Source organism: Cricetulus griseus, chromosome 5 (genome assembly GCF_003668045.3).
Source record: "Cricetulus griseus strain 17A/GY chromosome 5, alternate assembly CriGri-PICRH-1.0, whole genome shotgun sequence".
In the NCBI taxonomy this organism is placed as follows: Eukaryota; Metazoa; Chordata; class Mammalia; order Rodentia; family Cricetidae; genus Cricetulus; species Cricetulus griseus.
Window position 1 is genome coordinate 169,567,638 of NC_048598.1, and position 18,524 is coordinate 169,586,161.

Here is an 18,524-nt window from a genome sequence, read left to right on the forward strand (position 1 = left end):
TTGTTATGCAAATCGCTCTTAAAAAGCAAGTTTCAATACAATGAAAGTATGTTAATTATTGTAATTTTTAAAGATACTCCATTTATACCTGTATCAGAAACTACCCATTTTTATAAATATTAACATGTGCAGGCTACCAAAAAAAATTTAATCTCTGAAAATGTTTCTTCCAAGCTTCAGAACTGTGCACATGAACACGCCAAGCCTTTGCATGCTAGTTATGCTACCATCAGGGCTAAAACTATCAGTGCTCAGGGCAAATCTGAAAATGTGTGATCTTGAACAGAGGATTCATGAGGAGGCCTCCTTACTGTCTGACACCCAGACCCTTGCCTGTTTCGCCAGTGAGGTGGCTCCATTTTTAGTTACAGCCTCTGTAATAAATAGGTAGACACAAGATTAACCCACCCCTGTGAGGACTGGATCACACTTCCTGCACAGGTCTGCTCTGATGTGGCTCCTCTATGTTGGTTTCAGACTCTCAGATTTGAGCACCCTTAACACACTTAGGTGATGGGCTTCTTTCCACATGAAAGAATCTCTGTTTCTATGCCATAACTCATAAAACTGGCTTTTAAAAAGGTAACTTTTAAAAAAGTAACTGCTTGGCTCCAATAAAAAGAAATTTTAAGCATCTGTCATCTTTGAGTGAGATGTTTTTATGAGCTAGACCAGCTTCTGAGTCACACGCCGAGGTAATGTGTACATTCTGCAACTCTTTACCCCTTTGAAACCAGACAGTTAAAAACCTTCTTCTGGGGCTGGAGAGCTGGCTCAGTGGTTAAGAGCGCTGCTTCCTCTTCCAGAGGTCCTGAGTTCAATTCCCAGCAACCACAAGGTGGCTCACAACCATCAGTAATAAGATCTGGTGCCCTCTTCCGTCCTGCAGACATACATGCAGGCAGAAAACTATACATAGTAAATAAATAAATCTTAAAACAACAATAACAAAAAAACCTTATTCTGACCATCCTTTAACCCCAGCACTCAGGAGATGCTGGAGACAAGGGCAAGCGGATCTCTGAGTTCCAGGACAGCCGGACTGTGCAGAGAAACCTTGTTTCAAAAACAAAGAGAGAAAAATCAAACAACCTCCTCTACAAAGACCTGGGGAAATAGCCTGACAACTACATATCAAGAACATGGGATGTGCTGCTTTTGTGTTTCCAACACTCCTGTCAATCAGTACCACCTGCAGTGAATCGTGACACCAGGCAGTGCAGACACCTCCTGGGAACTGACTAGTACAGGCAGCTCTAGCTCATCTTAGACCCACAGAACTGCAAGCTGCATCCCCAGGGCAGCCTTCCAGAATCAGTTGTTCAGACCTGCACATGTGAAAAGAGCTCCTACCCCTTCTCAAGCCCCTCAGCCAAATATGTCTATGAACTAATGGTTTACAAAATTTCTATCATTTATTTAAAGATAGAGACTGAGGACTGTTGTCTTGAGATGAGTAGTATTTCAGATTTTAGACATAACCACATTCATGCTCACTCCACCCAGATATTGAAAACTAACAAAAATAGTATGGGAACATGTCTCAAGTGTAAACACTCAGTTCATAGTTCATGTGTATGTCATATGTATGGTCGGAAGGTCATCTATAAGTACTCGGAATGTGCTTGCATCTTGACTGACCTGTAACATATATGGGATTTTACAGTTGTGGCACTCAAAGAGTTCTGGATTGGGGACATCTCAAGGTTTCCAGGCAAGTGATTACATTTGTGTAGAATGGAGGCAAGATTTTTTTGTTTGTTTGTTTGTTTATCAGATGAAAAACACAGGTACCAGATATTTTTCTCCATATAGCTGCTCTGGAGTGCAAACACATTACCAATCAGCTGACACCATCAAGAAAACTGTTTCAGTGCTTTGTCAAACTGTATCAACAAGGGCATCAAACGAAGGCTTCCCAATGCTGGGCCCCTTCTCCAAGACCTTTCAGTGCAGGAGGCAGAATCAATTGGAAGGGGCCTAGCATGTGTGCTTCTAACAAGTTTCCAGTTGTAACTTTCAGTTGCTCACTCTGAAAACCACTCATTTATCTGACAGTTGTGGTGACAGTTTGTTTATAATCTAATAAATAAAGCTTGCCTGACGACTGGAGTGCAAAGCTAACCAACTAGTCAGCCATACAAGCCAGGCAGTAGTGGCACACACCTTTAATCCCAGCAGCCATACAAGTTAACCATAGAGGCTGCGTGGTGGTGGTACATGCCTTTAATATCAGCACTAGAGAGGAATATAAGACAGGAGGAGACAGGAGCCAGTCTGCAGTCGCGCTGAGGACAGGATCACCCCTTTTGGTCTGAGCCTTGGTACAGGGAAGAACTCTCTAGTGGTTGGCTGCTTCAGCTTGAACCCCAATATCTGTCTCTGTGTTTTTATTATTCGTGCTACATCCCACCTTTGAGACAAGGTCTCTTACTGAACCTCAACTTCATTGACTGGGTTAGACTGGCTAGCCAATGAGCTTCAGGGATGCTTTTCTCCATACCCCCTCCCCTATGCTGCAGTCACAGGCACAAGCCACTGTGCCGACTTTTTTCGTGGGTTCTGGGAATCTGAACTCAGATCCTCTTCCTTGTGCAGCAGGTACCTTACTGACTGAGCCATCTCTCTAGCTGCTGTGGTTCATGGTTTTTTAAGTGTGGATAAGAGATGAGCAGTTTGGATCTGATGCCATTCTAAGGGCCAGTATATTCAAGCTCCTGACTTGGGGAGAGACAGGACATAAATCTTTGATTTAGCACAGTCTTTGTGCCCAACAGTGCAGCATCTAGCAGATGGTTAATAAATGGCAATGACTCGTAATCCTAAGTCATCTACTGATTAAAAGTTAAATATAGTTTCAGGTATCCGCCTATCTGCTGTCATAATAATTTGCAAAAAAGGACACATTTAGATCAAGCAAATATTTTACTTACCAAACCCCACAGAGCACCAGGAGAGGTAGCGGTGATTGTAGCTGCTCTGGGTGTATTGTACATTAAGGCCAGTTCTCCAAAACTCCCACGATTATCGTAGTTACCAACGCATCTTCCAACGCCATCACATTTCACATAAATATCAAATGTACCCCTGTTGGACATACACAAATTCACATTAAATTAGAGACAAAGAGATTCGGGTGACATTTCATTACAATGAGGCGTTAATGCAGAGAAGAGCCCTGTACACTCTGATTTCCTGCTGCCTGCTGTGCCCTCTGATAACAGCAAGTTATACTGCTTTTGGGAGTAGAAGAAAGTGGCTACCTTTTCAAAGAATATAGCTCTAACAATTTGCTGACAAGTCTTTAATAAACTATAGCTGGAACTGGCACCCCAGTTAGCTGCCAGTGTTTGCCAAAAAAGTCTTATTAGAAAACAATCTTTTTTCTTTATTTATCACACACAGCTGGGTTGAGTTACAAGCAGGATTGAATCATTAGACCCCATTGGCCCACAAAACCTTAACATGCCCTCCTTGACCCTTTACTCTAGGTCAACCCCAAACTGCAATTAAGAAGTGGCAGACCTTCAGACCAAGCCTCTGGCTGGCCTTCCTGTAGTGTCCCCATGCCAACTTGGTGATTTCTACAGACAAACAGACTCCGTGTGCATGTCCCCGTGTTGGGGGGCAGATCCTACACTCACAAGCTATCTATCGCTTCTGCTCTGGACCAGCTTCCCACACACCGTACTTCAACAGAAAGCATGGTTTAAGGATGGCTGGCACACCTGTCAGGCAGACAAGAGACGTTCCTTGTCTATGTCCTGTTGGTTAAATCCTAGAAAAAAGATGTGGCAGTGGCAAAAAAGGGGACAACTTTTAAGGATTAGAAAAGGATCATCAAGTAGTAAAAACACATGTAAATACAGAAGAAAATTGTCTTTTTAATATAATTCATGGATACAATGAGGCATATGAGGATACATCCTAGAATTTGTTCCATGGATAATAATTTTTAAACTATTATTTTTAAATCTGCCATTTATTCCCCTTGTATTTTGTCACTGACAGTCTTTTTGGGATTTATCATTCTGAATAGGATAAAATGAATAACAAAATGTACTGGGAAGAGTAAACATGCTACCAGCCCAGCTGGGGGTCATCAGTGGAAGTCTGTTAGACAGGCAGGCTGCTGTTCACACAGATTCCCTCCCTGACATCGTGAGGCTTCAGGCGGTGCAGGCCAGAGCAATGAGCATGAGGACCTGGCTGTGGATCAGATGCACTGACTATCTGGGTGACCTCAATCAAGCCCTGCCACCTCTGTGAACCAGAGTGTTTCATCTGCCAGTGGATGACTAGGATCTAACTGAAAGACAATGCACTATGTTCACATGCAAGGCAGGTTTTGTAGTTAAAACTATCTACTGAAAGGAAGATCAATGCTGGACCAAAACTAGGCTTCTCACCTACAATTTAATGAAAAAACTTGAGCGTGTTTATAAGCTGTTTTGTTGGTGAAAGCTGTTTTAACACCAGAATTGTGACTCTGCCTTATACAAGGGAGTACATCCCTGCTTAGCTTTATCCCTAATCCTAGTTAGAGACTCAGCAATAGGCTACTCATGCACCAGGACAAGGACAGAGAAATCAGCAAACCCGATGAGTGAAAGGCATACACAGCTCATATATGAAAGAAAACAGGGCCAAGGTTAGGAAAGGGGACCAAAGGGGACGGAAGAGGTCTAATTACCAGCTGACCACAATTCTATCCTGTGGAGCAAAACTGTATCAGTAGATCAGACAGACACAAAACTGGACAGCTTAGGGACACGGACTGCCTGGTGAACTCTGCTTCACTCTACAAAGGTGAAGAAATACCTGGCCCAGCATGCACTAAAGTATGGTCTGAGGTTCATCTGTTGATCATGCAGGCCATACTGTTCTCCAACAAAGTAAAACACAGTTTAAGATTTCCAAATTGCCAATTCAAATTGACAATTTGATTGTCAATACAAATAAGTGCACATACTTTCTGTTTAATGAAGTATTTTCTATGAGTCCAAGGCCAGCCTGGTCTACATATCAAGTACCAGGCCAGCCAGGGCTACATAGCAAAATCTTGTCTCACCCCACGCCCCACCCCTCACCCCCCAAAACCAAAAACCTGAAACATTTTAAAGCACAAGTAAAATACTACACAGTTTCTGTAAGGAGACATGAGCTGCTCACTCTCCTAACTAAAGGATGTAAAACAGCAGAAAAAAAGGATTCCTCCTTCCCTTACGCCTTCTAGAGTACCTGAGCTCTTTCATAGTTAATAATTTTTTAAAAAACATAGCAATACCAAGTGAACTACACCACCGCTTAGATACTTCCATGCCATGTCTTTTGTTGTTGTTGTTTGTTTGTTTTTGTTTTTCAAAACAGGGTTTCTTTGTGTAGCTCTGGCTGTCTTGGCATTCTTTCTGTAGAACAGGCTGCCCTCGAACTCACAGGGATCCTCCTGCCTCTGCTTCCCAAGGGCTGGGATTAAGGGCATGTGCCACCACTGCCAGGCATCCACACAATATCTTACTCCTATTCTCACTGTAATAGGTATCTACCACATGGCAATATTACTTTCTACCTACCAAATAGAAGTTAGCAAATCAAGGCACATTAATAACTAAGACTTAAAGATTCACTTCTTCTATAAACTATGGCTCCTTGCATGACCTAGCATGGCTTTATTGTGTATTTTCACCAGACATTTGCAGTGCCCATTAGAGAGTAGTAAGAGTGAAGGGGAACCAAAAGCATCAGATTTACCTATTGGCTGTCACAGTGAATACGGAGATTTTACTTAACAGGTTTTTTAACTTCAGTAGTAGAACTGGATAAAACTTACCTGTCAATGACGTAAAAGTTGTCACCATCATCACCTTGATCAATTACATGTTCCCCTTCTTTGACCAATTTTTCAAACATGGCATCTAACACTTGAGACATCTGCTCCTAGTTTTTAAAGAGATAAGATGTCTTTATGTGCATCTAGAACATAGTTTTTCAAGGAATCATAGCATCTTTGTTCTTGTGAAAGATTTCAAAGAAATTGTAATATAATTAACCATTGAGTTTTATCAGAAAAGTCAGACTATAGTATCCCTCACCACATACAAAGGAGATGCTTATTCCCCACCCCCCACCCCGTGTCTTTGGTTTTTCGAGACAGGGTTTCTCTGTGTAGCTGTGGAGCCTGTCCTGAAACTCCCTCTGTAGCTGGCCTCGAACTCACAGAGATCCATCTGCCACTGCCTCCAGAGTTCTGGGATTAAAGATATGAGCCACCACCACCTGTCTTTTTTTCTTTTTCCTTTTTTTTGTGATTATTTATTCTCATATTCAACATCTGAATGAAAGTAATGATACCAGTCTACTTTAGAACATTCTGAAAGACTTAAAAATTAGCAAAGAAATATAGCCCAGATAAGGAAACTCTCCAAACTGAATGTAGGGCAGCCTAACCCAGAAACTAAGGCCACTACTATGACTTAGGGCCTGGAATTTACCAACTTACAAGGCCATAAGATAATTGGGTACCAAGAATTCCCAGATGGCCGCTCTCCTAAGTGGCTCATGGAGGAAACAGATTGCCCCACTGGCCAATGTGTCAATAATTAACAATTAAGGGTCCCTATGAAACAAAGAGATAGCTACCATTTGCTCAAGCAAGATAAGCATATCCTGAGGTCTTCAGGTTTTACAACTGGTGGGTCAGGAGGCCATTTGATTCCCAGCCCTCTCCTCAAGGCAAAGGGCCTCCTAGGAACCCATGACTCTGGTCACGCCCCTCCCTAAGCTTGTGGTTTTTGCCTTTAAAAATGCCTGTGCTTGGGGGACAGGGCTGCTCTCTAGCCTGCATGCTGGGAGAGCCCATTTGTACAAACGTCCACCTTTCTCATTAAAGCCTCTTGCTGTTTGCATCAAGAGTTTGCTTCCTCATGTTGACTGGGGTGGTTGCAGTCCTGGGAAAAGATTCTGGAGGCCTGAGCTTCCGGGGGTTCTTACAATTCGTAGCTATCACCACTTCACATGGAAAAAGAAGTACCAAATCGAGCACTACACATCTGGAGAAAAAATGGAAACAGCTAGGGTGGGAAAGAACTGTTTCAAATTTCTTTAAGTTGTCTGTTCTCACAACTCCCTCTTATTCATCACTAGAATTAGTGTGAAGGTTCCCTGAACACCTGGTGAAATTATATCCTGACTTCAGTTTTATAGTTTGTGTCAGTGCCCAAAACTAAACAGAACAAAAGCCAGATCAGGGTGGAGGGCAGCTAGCTGAAGAGCAGCAACTACAGACTGAAAGGTTCAGGCATTATGCTGGCCTGCCCCTGTTACCTGGTGGAACAGGCAGTATCCTGGTCAGCCCAAGGTTCCATGGGAACTGAGTCTGCACGCAGGTGCAGAGGACCCCTTTAAAAAGACAGATCCCTGCCCATTTACTCTCTCTCTGCTTCCTCTCGGCTTCCGCTCTGCTTCCCCTCTCTACTCTCTCTCACCTATGTGCTCTCTATGGCGACTGGCCATGGCAGTCAGCCATTATCCCTGTTCCTTTCCTCTTCTTAGTCTCCCTACTCTGCCAGGCCTTCTAATACTTATAGTCAACATGTCTCATGTCTCAGCATTTCTCTTTTCTTCTTTTTAAACAAAAGAATAACACAGACTACAAGCAAATATTCTACCACTGTCTTTTTTCTCTTCAAAATCCATCTACATCTCCTAGGAAAGGTCTTTGCAAACCACAAAAACTACATTTAATAGTGTTGGGGGGGCAATGAGAATAGCAAAGGAAACATTCAGATTAAAATTACCTCGTTGATCAGAGCGGAGCTAAAACGCAAAGATAAAAACAAGCTGAATGGTTTAAAGGCGCCCATGGGTCAGGTTCTGCCTTCCTATAAAATCCCTTCACCCCAGACAAAATGCTTAGCAGCCAAGACTTGACTTAATTTCCCAGACAAGAGACCAGACAGAAACGAACCAACCCAGAGAGTACTTGAATAGAGGACACACCAAATACTAGTGCCCAGAAAGCAAGCCTTCATGTACTGGGAAGAGGGCCCCCTGGTGTGACAGCTGAGCTCACAGGCTGTCCTACTTCCTCAGGGCTCTCAGTCAGCTTTTTGTGGACAGCCTGAATGCAGCCACTTATGGTACATGTCCCAGAAGCAGAGCAGAGCATTTAGCCAGTGCTGCCTGTCCACCCAGAGATGGCTCAGGATTATATTATTCTTGCAGACATAAAAAAGAGTCTTTGCAAAAACAGACAAAAAAACTGAAAGCATGACTGCTAATTTTTTTTCCCTTTAAAATCAACCTCTTACTCAGTTTTAGGTCCATGGGTGTAAGGAGACAATCTCATAGAGCTTCACACCTCCTCAGCCTCTCCCACTACTCCGTGGTACGTTCGTTACAACTGATAAACTCTCAGAGACTCACTGACTCAAAGTCTGCATTTACATTAAGCTTTGTTCTTAGTGTAGGTATGGCAAATAGCAAATGCCACCAGACTGAACATTTTAATAAAATAAGAGAAAATAAAATCCAAACCACAAAGTCGACAAAGAAAGGAAGGAGTCCATAGAGAAGAGAAAATGAAGAAATACGGAACAAACTTTGCAGAACAGGAGGTTTTTTAGGCTGAAAGGGAGCATGAAGGAGCCCAGTTAAACCAATGAACAAAACCCAAACTTGGGTCTAGGGCCCCGCAGTGCTTCTGGGGAGGGCTGTGTCTTAAAATAACTTTGAAAAAGGATGCCCAGCTTCTCTCAAAAGGAAGAGAAATGCAAATTAAGATTGAAATAAGATTTCACTTCTCTCACGAATTCACTTGTCAAGACTCAGACTCGATAGTGCACTGTATTGGAGTCACCATGAAGAAGATACACTTCACTGTCTTCTACGAAAAAGTACAAATGGAATAAACACCATAGAAAGCAATCTGGTGCTGGTCTGTGGCCGTACACACCTTTAATCCCCAAATATACCTTTAATCCCAGCAGGTCGATCTCTGAGTTTGAGGCCAGCCTGGTCTACAAAGTAAGTTCCAGGACAGCCAAAGGTATACAGAGAAACCCTGTCTCAAAAAAAAAAAAAAAAAAAAAAAAAAAAAAAAAAAAAAAAAAAAAAAAAAAAAGAAAAGAAAAGAAAAGAAAGAAAGAGAAAAGAAGAGGAAGGAAGGAGAAAACCTGGCAGCATTTAGTAAGATTTCAAATGCTCAGCCTCCGCCCTGACCACTCCTTCTCTAGGAAGTCCCTCTTTAGACATCTGTGAGAGGACATACGCAGCAGCATTTTTCATGCTATCCTTCTAACAAAAGATTAGAAACAAAACTGAGCTTCCCTATGGGTGCTGGCTAAATGCATTGTGCTATGTTCCTATATATTCAGCAATTGCAGAAGCACATGTGGGGATTTCCCTCCATCCACCTTTTAAGGGAGTCACTGGCAGTGGCAGGACGCTCAGAAAGGGGGCAGATGAAATATGAAAACCTGCCATTAGAGGAATAGGCTGGGGAGGGGCATTAAAGTGAGAGAAAAGTCCCACATAGGAACACACTGTCCATCTTCTGTCACACTGGTCAGGTTCAGAGGCCAGCACAGGGACCATAGGGTTTCGTGGAGGTTTTAACTCAGTGTGAAGGCCTGCTTAAGAATGAGAGCTGTAAAGCACACACAGAGTCATTCTGTGCTCCGTGGCTGCAGGCAATGTTCAAATGCAGACTTCCTGAGCAGGGAAGTGCTTTTCAAACTGTGGTGAGCTCAGGGCTTCTTCAGGAGGGACGGCATTCTTAAAAGAGTTGATTTCAACTTCATCCTCAAAGTATGTTTTAACCATTACATCTTTTAGTTTTCAAAGCTAGAGCACAAACACCTGGGTTTCATCATGGGCCTTCCTGTAGTGTCATTATCTAGTCTAGTCGTTCCTCCCTACTGACCTTCCCTCTGCTCCTTGCCCCCAGGGCTGGCTGGCTCCTTTCCTCTCCTGGTCTTCCCCTTGCTTTCCTGTCTCTCACATTCTATTACCCCTCCCTTTACTTCCTCTCCTTTAAGATATATCCATCTCCCTGCCTGATTCCCCTTCCTACCCCTCCTTCCATATATGGATTCTAGAAGTATCTGGCCTGACTTATATGACCTAACATAATGATTTCCACTTTTATCCTTTTTCCTGAAAATGTCATGATTTAGTTCTTTACAACAGCTAGTAAATTACAAAGGGAAATTGGAATGTTTGAACTAACATATAGAGATCTTCTTATTTTCCAGAGGTCTTCTAGGTTCTTAGCAAACAGTGAGGGAGGCAGAGATTCCCATATGCTCCTTGCCCCATCCATGGACAAGCCCTTCTCCCCCAGCAGTTGATTTAAATCTGTTGGTTTAAACTTCATCCTCAAAGCATATTTTAGCCACTACACCAGAAAGCTCCACTTGCTGCTCGGAATCTACACAGGCATATCACTGCCACTCTGTCAGGGTTACCAGTACCATGACACAGCTGCGGTTTGCCACCCCAATAATGCTCTGAAATCAGGTAGTCATTCTTCCTGTCCCTCAACTCCTGGCTACCACTGAGTTTATATTACTGGCCCCATCATTTCCCATTATGAATGTCCTCAACGTTTGTTGTTTTTCTTTTACTTAATTATAGTCACCCTAGTGGAGATGAAGTAGTGTTTTATTTGGTCTTGATTTGCATTTTCTTAATGACTAACCATGTTAGGAATCTTTTTATCTGCTTGCCTGTCATTTGTCTTCTCTAGAGAAAGCTATTCAAGTACTTAGCTCATTTTAAAATTGGATTTTTATATATCTTGAACACTAGACTTTTCTCAAGTATATGACCAACAAATATTTTCTTCCAATCTATATATAGCTTGTCTTCACTTTTTTGTGGGGGTAATGTCCCATGATTTATAAAATGTCATGGTGTCTTACTTTTGGTATCTAAAAATCCACTGCTAAACCCAAGGTCCTCAATACTTAACCTTGTGTGGTGGTTTGAAGGATAAGTCTTCACACAAACAGAAATGGGATTACCCTATAACAGGGCAACAATGCCCCTACTAAACAGCATAGGCTAACAAAAAGCTGAGGTCCAGAAATGATTTCTTCTTTTGGAGTTGTTGGGCAATGAGGTTCCATAGACTCTCAAACATTATAGGCTATGACTATCACTCTTGGTTATCCTCCAGAACCTGACAGTAAGAATGTATACTGAAGACATGACATCAAACATGGTAAGATCAAGATGGTTTGGACCTAGAAACTTCAATGTTCCCAGCTAGCTCTCACAGTGCTAGCAGGGAGGCGCTCTGCAGGTACTAGACATGAACAGTAATCACAATTATACCCTCCTGTGAACTCCTCAAGCTACAACAATAGCCCATCTAGCAAGACAGACAAGGAAATAAATAACAACTTTGTGACTGGATTTAAGTCTCACTCCACAAGATGAAACCCCTACCTGGTACCATTGCTGGGCCCTGGCTACACGGATCCTAAGCCCTAGGAAAGAACATACTACTATTGTGCTTCTAAGTGGACACAGTATTGAACTTACTCTAAAACTTATCATTATATCCACAGATCAATGCATCTATCAACTCCCCTCTCAGAAGCTTCTATTTGCAGCAGATGGTGACAAACTCGAAGACCTATAACTAGCCAAGGTGTAGGCAGAAAGAGATGCCCGAATGCTCAGCACTAAAAGGACTATGTCTAGCACAGCATCCCCATAAGGCTCAGAGATCAGTACAGAAGGAAGAGCAGGGAGAAAAACTAGGTAACAACTTCTGGATACATCAGGGCAGCCACACAGAGGAACTTAGAGCAGTTGTAATAGCACACAAAACCTGTGCACGTCTAAGCCAGATCAAATCCCAGACAGACAGGGGAGTAGGACACACAATCCTACCCCTAGATGAGCAGTGATTGGCAGCTGTTGGAATCTGGGAAAGAAATGCTCTAGTAGAAGACCACACTCCAGAATATTTTGGGCAGCACAAACTGGTCTTGAAAGGTTGGTTTGTTTTGACACAAAGTTGGGTGACTTAGGGAAAGGAGAGGAGGCCTGGGAAGAGATGAGAGTGATTAAACACACTGTGCAGGGAACTTGGAACGTTCAAAGAACTAATAAAAATGTTAAAAAGTGAAGGCGCTATGCTCATATCTACCTCTATGGTAACTAATGTATTAAATAAGAAAAGAGCAGTACAAAGCACTACATAAATATTGCAGCCACTAAAATTTAAAAAAGAATATACTTGTATATGCAATACACAGTCCTGGGAAATGAAAAAGAGTGGGGATGTTCCTTTACACACCGGGTGAATATATGACACTGTGATTGGTTTGATAAAGAAGCTGACTGGCCAATAGCTGGACAGGTAGAGGTTAGGCAGGACTTGAGACAAAAAGGGAGTGTGAAGAAAAAGGGAAGGAGGTCAGATCTAGAGATGTGGAGAGGAGATCAATTTGCCATACTAAGAAAAGGTACCAAGCCATGTGGCAGAGCACAGGTAAGAAATAATGTATTAATTTAAAATGTAAGTTAGCTAGTAACAAGCCTGAACTATTGGTCAAGCCTTTATAATTAATAATAAATTTCCATGTGGTTATTTGGGAACTTTATTTGGGAACTGGCTTGTGGAAAAAAGTCCAACTACACAAAATAATGTAAAGGCCTTGTCTACTGAGAGACAGGGCTTCTGGGAGACAGAGTTTTAGGGAAGTTTCCTTTCATTAACTTTTGTTCATTATGAATTTTAGTAAATTTAGGTGTAGTACTTAAAATTTCTTGATTAAAAAACAAAAACATGTCAGGCAGTGGTGGTGCACATTTTTAATTCCAGCACTCAGGAGGCAGAGGCAGGTAGATCTCTGAGTTTGAGGCCAGCCTGGGATACACAGAGAAACCCTGTCTCGAAAACAACAAAAAGTTCTGATGTCCAAGGGAATCTTCATGCATATGGCATACATGTCCCCTGCCCCATAGAGACATAAATAAAAATAAATCTTTCAAAAAAACCCCTGTATATGTAGAACACAATTTTGAATCTTTCCATGGACTAAGAGAAGCCATGATGGTGATGGTTTTGCAAGTGTTTTTTATTCCTTCCTCATCATGGGTGAGCTCTGGCTCCTGTTCATGGGCAGGGGCCAGGGCTAAAGATGGAGCCAGAAGGGCAATGAAGCAGGGATTTACTGACATGATGCTAATCAGCCCCACAGGGACCTTTTACCTAAATGAGTTCATCTACCTCAGGCAACATATGGTCACCCATCAAAATTCTGAAGGTTAATTAAATGGCTTACTAATACTGTATTTTACCTGTTGTTTATGATTTGTTTCTTTTAGAGAGGCAGAGGGGAAATATCAGCTTTATTGATTAGTTCTGACTCTAAATGTCAAATAGAGAAAATGGAATAAACTGCTACAATAAAACTTTTGGTTATCTCTATTTTAAACAGACATATGAAACACTGCTTTTTAAACTATAAAGCTAAAGAACTCATACAAGTACATGAAAATTCCTTATAAAATAGATAAATTTGCCTATGTGACAGGTGCCTTCAATAGTCAATCAAAATCTAATTTCCCCATAATTATGCATAAGAGTGAGAACTTAGGAAATATTTAATACATAGATGCTGATGGTGATGCTGACAGCCATTGTAGGAAATCCACTTCCAGTTCTCTCACAGAATACAAATTCAAACCTGATCTTAGAAAAGGATCTGGCTCACTCAGGCAGGCAGCAACAATTTACTCTGCATTAATGGAAGAACCTACCAAAATCCATAGGAAAATTGCTCTAGTTAGTCTCAAATTAGAAATATTTCAGGAGGAAAATGGCCTGCTGAGTGGAACATTAAAATATTCATGAAAAGAATATCTTCAAAGACATGAATAATTGGAGAATCTGTGCCTACACAGCACTCCAAGGGAAAAGTGTGCTGAGGTCTGAGAATGTGAAATTTTCAAACTAAACACTAATTCCAGGAAATTCAAATGAAATAGTAGCTACAAAGCCAACATTAGTTTTTGTACTAATTGGTTATTACTATTTCCCCTTTCTCTTTGGAGTTCTCCTAGTTCTGGATAGGTATTGCCTTCACGGTCACTGCAGTGGGACACTGGCAGTTACCGTACATGCTCCTCAGGTCCCAGTCAGACCAGCTCAGCTGTCAAGTACCAAGGTCAGTTAATCCTGCATGTTGAGCAACCATCGTTTTCTGCTCACTCCTTCTCCCTTCCTTAGTGCAGGCTATTTCTCTCTCCTGGATCAAGGGATGGTTTCCGTATGGGCTCCATTCTTTAGTTTTACCCCATGTCCCTCTCATGTTCCCCTTTAATTGCCAAAGGGAACAAATGAGACTTAAATCCTCTGTTCCAAATACTTCAGTTGTACCCACTATGCATAAGACAATGTGGAAGAAGAGACAAAGGGATGAAGAGACATAAGGATTAGAGGAGTGCTGTGAAATACTGCCCTCTACACACAATGTAGCTGTTGCACAAATGAACTCACAGCATCTGTGATGCTGCACAAGATGAGGCCCAATCCTCACCAGACAAGCTACTGGAGTTGATGGCTACTGGGAGGAGGCGTCACTTTTCTTTGGGGAATATGGCCACTGGAAGTTCCCCCTGTGATGATCCTGTACCCACGAGCATATGGGCAGAGCAAATTTGTCTCAGTCAATAGAAAGAAAGAGAAAGGAAAAGGCAGGCAAGCAGGCAGGCAGGCAGGCATACATGAATGTTTAAGGTTTTTTTGTTTTTGTTTTTAACATTTTGTGTCATCTTGAAAAGGGTTTGGAAAAGGAAAGAGGAGGAAAAATCAAGCTGGCATAAGCTCAACTTCAAAGACAAACTTTGAGTGATGGTGACCCACCTGTGCCTGTGTTCCCAGCAGATGGCAGTCTGAGAAGGATGACCCTGGGTTTCAGGGCAGTCATGGTTATATAGAAAGAGCCTATCTCAAAACAACAGATTTTTTTAAAATATAAAAAATAATACATTTGTTCTTTCCCTATGAAAATAACCAGTAATGTTCATTCATGATTTTGGTGCTGTTTCTCTCCCACCCATGAATTGGCTTTTATATTGCACATTGAAGACTCTTTTTTTTTTTTTTAAATGTGGAAAATATATTGGGGGAGGGTAAGGGAGTAAGGAAAGAGAGAAAAGAGAAAGAGAGACAGAGACAGAGAGACAGCGACCTGCCTCTTGAGAGAAAGAACCACTGAAGACTTCCAGCAGGATAGTGGAAGTCTTTTGAAATCCTTTTCATAAAAGAGTCCATTTAGCTATGCCCAGTTATGTGGTGATATTTTGTTCGCACAAATAAAGCCTGCCTGAAGATCAGAGGGTGGAGACAGCCACTAGATAACCATAGAGGTCTGGAGGAAGTAATGTGGCTGGGTGGAGAGAGGAAGTGATAAGGCAGGAGGAGACAGAAGCTCAGTCTCTTTCGGCTGGGAAGTTGAGTAGGTAAGGTGACTGTAGTTTGCTCCTTCATCTCTCTGATTTCTCAGCATTTCCCCCTATATCTGACTCTGGGCTTTTGTTATTAAGACTCCTGTTGCACAATGGCTTAGGTTGGGAAACTGAGTCTCAAGGATCAATTGCAAGTTCAAGGCCTGCTTGGGCTACAAAATGAGGTGAAACCCAGTCTGGGCAACTTGGTGCATGAGACACCATCTCAAAATTAATTTAAAAGGTGGACTGGGTATCTAAGTACTGTGTTAAAGCACCTGCCCAGCATGCACCAGACCTAATGAAAAAGAAAAAGAAGGGAGGTGGAAAGGGGAAGGAGAGAGGGGGGATATTTGTAAGGAGTGCAGGCTCTTGGGCTTCACTCAGTTCTACTGGGTCAGGAGCTCCACATTTGCTAGCATCCCCTAGTGATACACAGTCGTATTAAAAGCTTGAGGCACTGTTCACAGTGACTTCTGAAATTCTCCCATGTAAAGACCTAGTAAAAATTAGAGGATCCTTGATGGAAACTCACCCCTGTTACGATAAATCTTTCTGCCAAAAGCTGCCTGAGCCCCACCGCCATGTGTGTGCTTTACGCCAGCCGCCTGCCCGAGTTAGGCCCAAATGAATACACAGAAACTTGTATTAGGTTCAAAGCTGCTTGGCCAATGACTAGGACTTCTCATCTGCTAGCTCAGTCTCAATTATCATAAGTCTATATGTGTTATAAGACTTATCTTATCGGACGCCTTAATGGCGTCCCTCCTTGTCGGTGGATCACATTGTGCCGCAGGAGCAGGAGCGGAGGGGAAAGAGGACCCTTCCTGTTTCTCCTTCGCTTAAATATGAGTCTCCTTGCTATGTCACTTCTTGCCTGGATCATCACTTCTCTACTACATTTCCCAGAATCCTCTTTGACTCCTTCCTGTTTAATTTGCTGTCTCATTGGCCAAACAGTATTTTATTTAACTATCAATAAGATAAACATACACAGTACATTCCCCATCACACCTCTAAATATAAATAGCTCAGTATTGCATGCAGCAAACATGGTTAATGGACTGAGTGTGTAAACAGACTCACTCTGAACAGATAAATCCACACCAGAAGAGCACAGCTGCAGTCATGAGTCACTGTAACTTTCTTAGCTACATTTGTTTGTTCCTACTAACTTTCAAATGGGTTAAGTGATTTTTTTATTCTTTGACAATTTTATGCATGTATAGAATGAGTGTTCCCCATCCCTCCCATAACCCTATCTTACTCTCCTCCCTCTGAACACCTTCCCAATGAGTCCCCTCCTATTTTCTTATCTTCTTTAAGTGACCCACTGAATTTAATACAGGTTGTTTGCATGAGCATAGGGTGGCTACACATCTGGAAAACACTCACCTCTCTCAAGCAATCAAAGGTTACTGTAAGTTGCAGTAAGATTAGAGACTTGTTTATTCTGTATGTATGTGTGAGTGAGTGAGTGTTCATGTATGCACTGTATGCATGCGTTTGTGGGGCATACACTTGCCAATGTCACGCTCATGTGGAGGCCAGATGTCAATGTTGGAGTTTCTCTCATCATTCTCCACCTTATTTTCTGAGACAGGGTCTCTCACTGAATCTGGAGTGAATAGTTTGGCTAGACAGGCCTATCAGCAAGCGTCCACACACGCATCTTCCCTTCCCTCCAGTGTTGGGTTCCAGATGCTGCTGCATCTGGTTTTTGCAGGGGTATTAGGGACATGAACTCAGGGCCTCATGTTTGCATGGTAGGCATTTTATTCACTGAGCCATCTCCCACCAGCCCTAGACAGTCTTTAAATATATTACTTTATTAAAATTACCAAATCTATTAAAATATTGTTACCAAGTATGCGTAGCTAGAAAAATAAATGGTAATTTACAATGTTCTAGTTTTGGGCCACCCTTTCTTTTTGAGACACTGATGCACACAGAAGACAATGGGGACAAATGCTACTTAAAGAGTCAAATGAACAGGAAAAGATGTATGTTCTACCCTTAAGTAATGAATAAATGAAGCAATGTATGGATCTTTGTTTGGTTAATCAGAAATGTCAAAGATGAAGCCAGGCAGTGGTGGCGCACGACTTTAATCCCAACACTCCAGAGGCCGAGGAAGAAGAATCTCTGAGTTCAAAACTATCCTGGTCTACAGAGCAAGTTCTAGGACAGCCAAGGGCACAGAGAGAAACCCTGTCTCAAAGCAAAAATCTCAAAACAATAATCTGAACTCAGTGATGACATACAAACTTTTACTGTGTGCTCCAAAGTCCAGATATAATTAATTCATGTCCCTGGAGAACATGACATAAGGTTGTACAAGAAACTAATGGAGTTTTTTTTTTAATATTTCAGGGTATAAACATGATCTAACATAAAATGGTATGATGTAGTGCCTTAACTTTTTAAAAAAAATGTCCAAACAAAGACAAAACAAAATCCTCATCTAAAAACCAGGAATGTTTGTTCTCAGACCAACTGAAAACTAGAAGAGGTAGAGTTTGAAAAACTTAAGGTTGAAGTAAGCTATGAAAGTTGGTTTTCAGGTTTGGAACAAAGCAGAAGTTCTTTCCTAAATCACTAGATAAGAAAAACATGACCTGTGATGACAAAGAAGAACACTTAGCCAACAGTGTGACCCTAAGTCTGAACACTCATGTAATACCAAGTAGTATGCTAGGAACACCATCTATGGAGACTAAAGATGTCAAAATTCTTTCAAAGAATCAAACATTCCCTTGCCTTAATCCAAGTAAGATGCTATATTTAAAATATGAACAATGTAGAGCTTCAATACATTCAAATATTCCTATTACTGGTTGTTAAGAGCAGCAGGGAAGACATCCTCCAGGGCCTCTGCTGTCCTACCCCAGGGCTGGGTTTGAGAACATGACATTATTTTCCCTTGGCATTCTAACACGGTATATCCATTATCCACATATCCCAAGACCAGAAGCTGCATGCAGCCATCTGCCTCCACCATGATCCCAGGGTCATCTGAGCTTGGAAAGGGAGAAATTCATGTCTTTGCCCAGGTC

At 41.9% G+C, this 18,524-nt stretch overlaps 1 protein-coding gene across 2 annotated transcripts in view; it reads right to left on the minus strand.

Annotated features, from left to right (window-relative positions):
- The window catches only part of Prkar2b (protein kinase cAMP-dependent type II regulatory subunit beta), a 92,634-nt gene that overhangs the window by 13,168 nt on the left and 60,942 nt on the right, over window positions 1–18,524 (minus strand). For both annotated transcript variants that reach the window (XM_035445083.1, XM_027417001.2), the window contains 2 exons: window positions 5,831–5,937; window positions 2,934–3,087 (listed from right to left, as the gene is read on the minus strand). In XM_035445083.1, coding sequence (XP_035300974.1) covers window positions 2,934–3,087; window positions 5,831–5,937 — 261 coding nt within the window. The remainder of the gene's footprint in view (window positions 1–2,933; window positions 3,088–5,830; window positions 5,938–18,524) is intronic.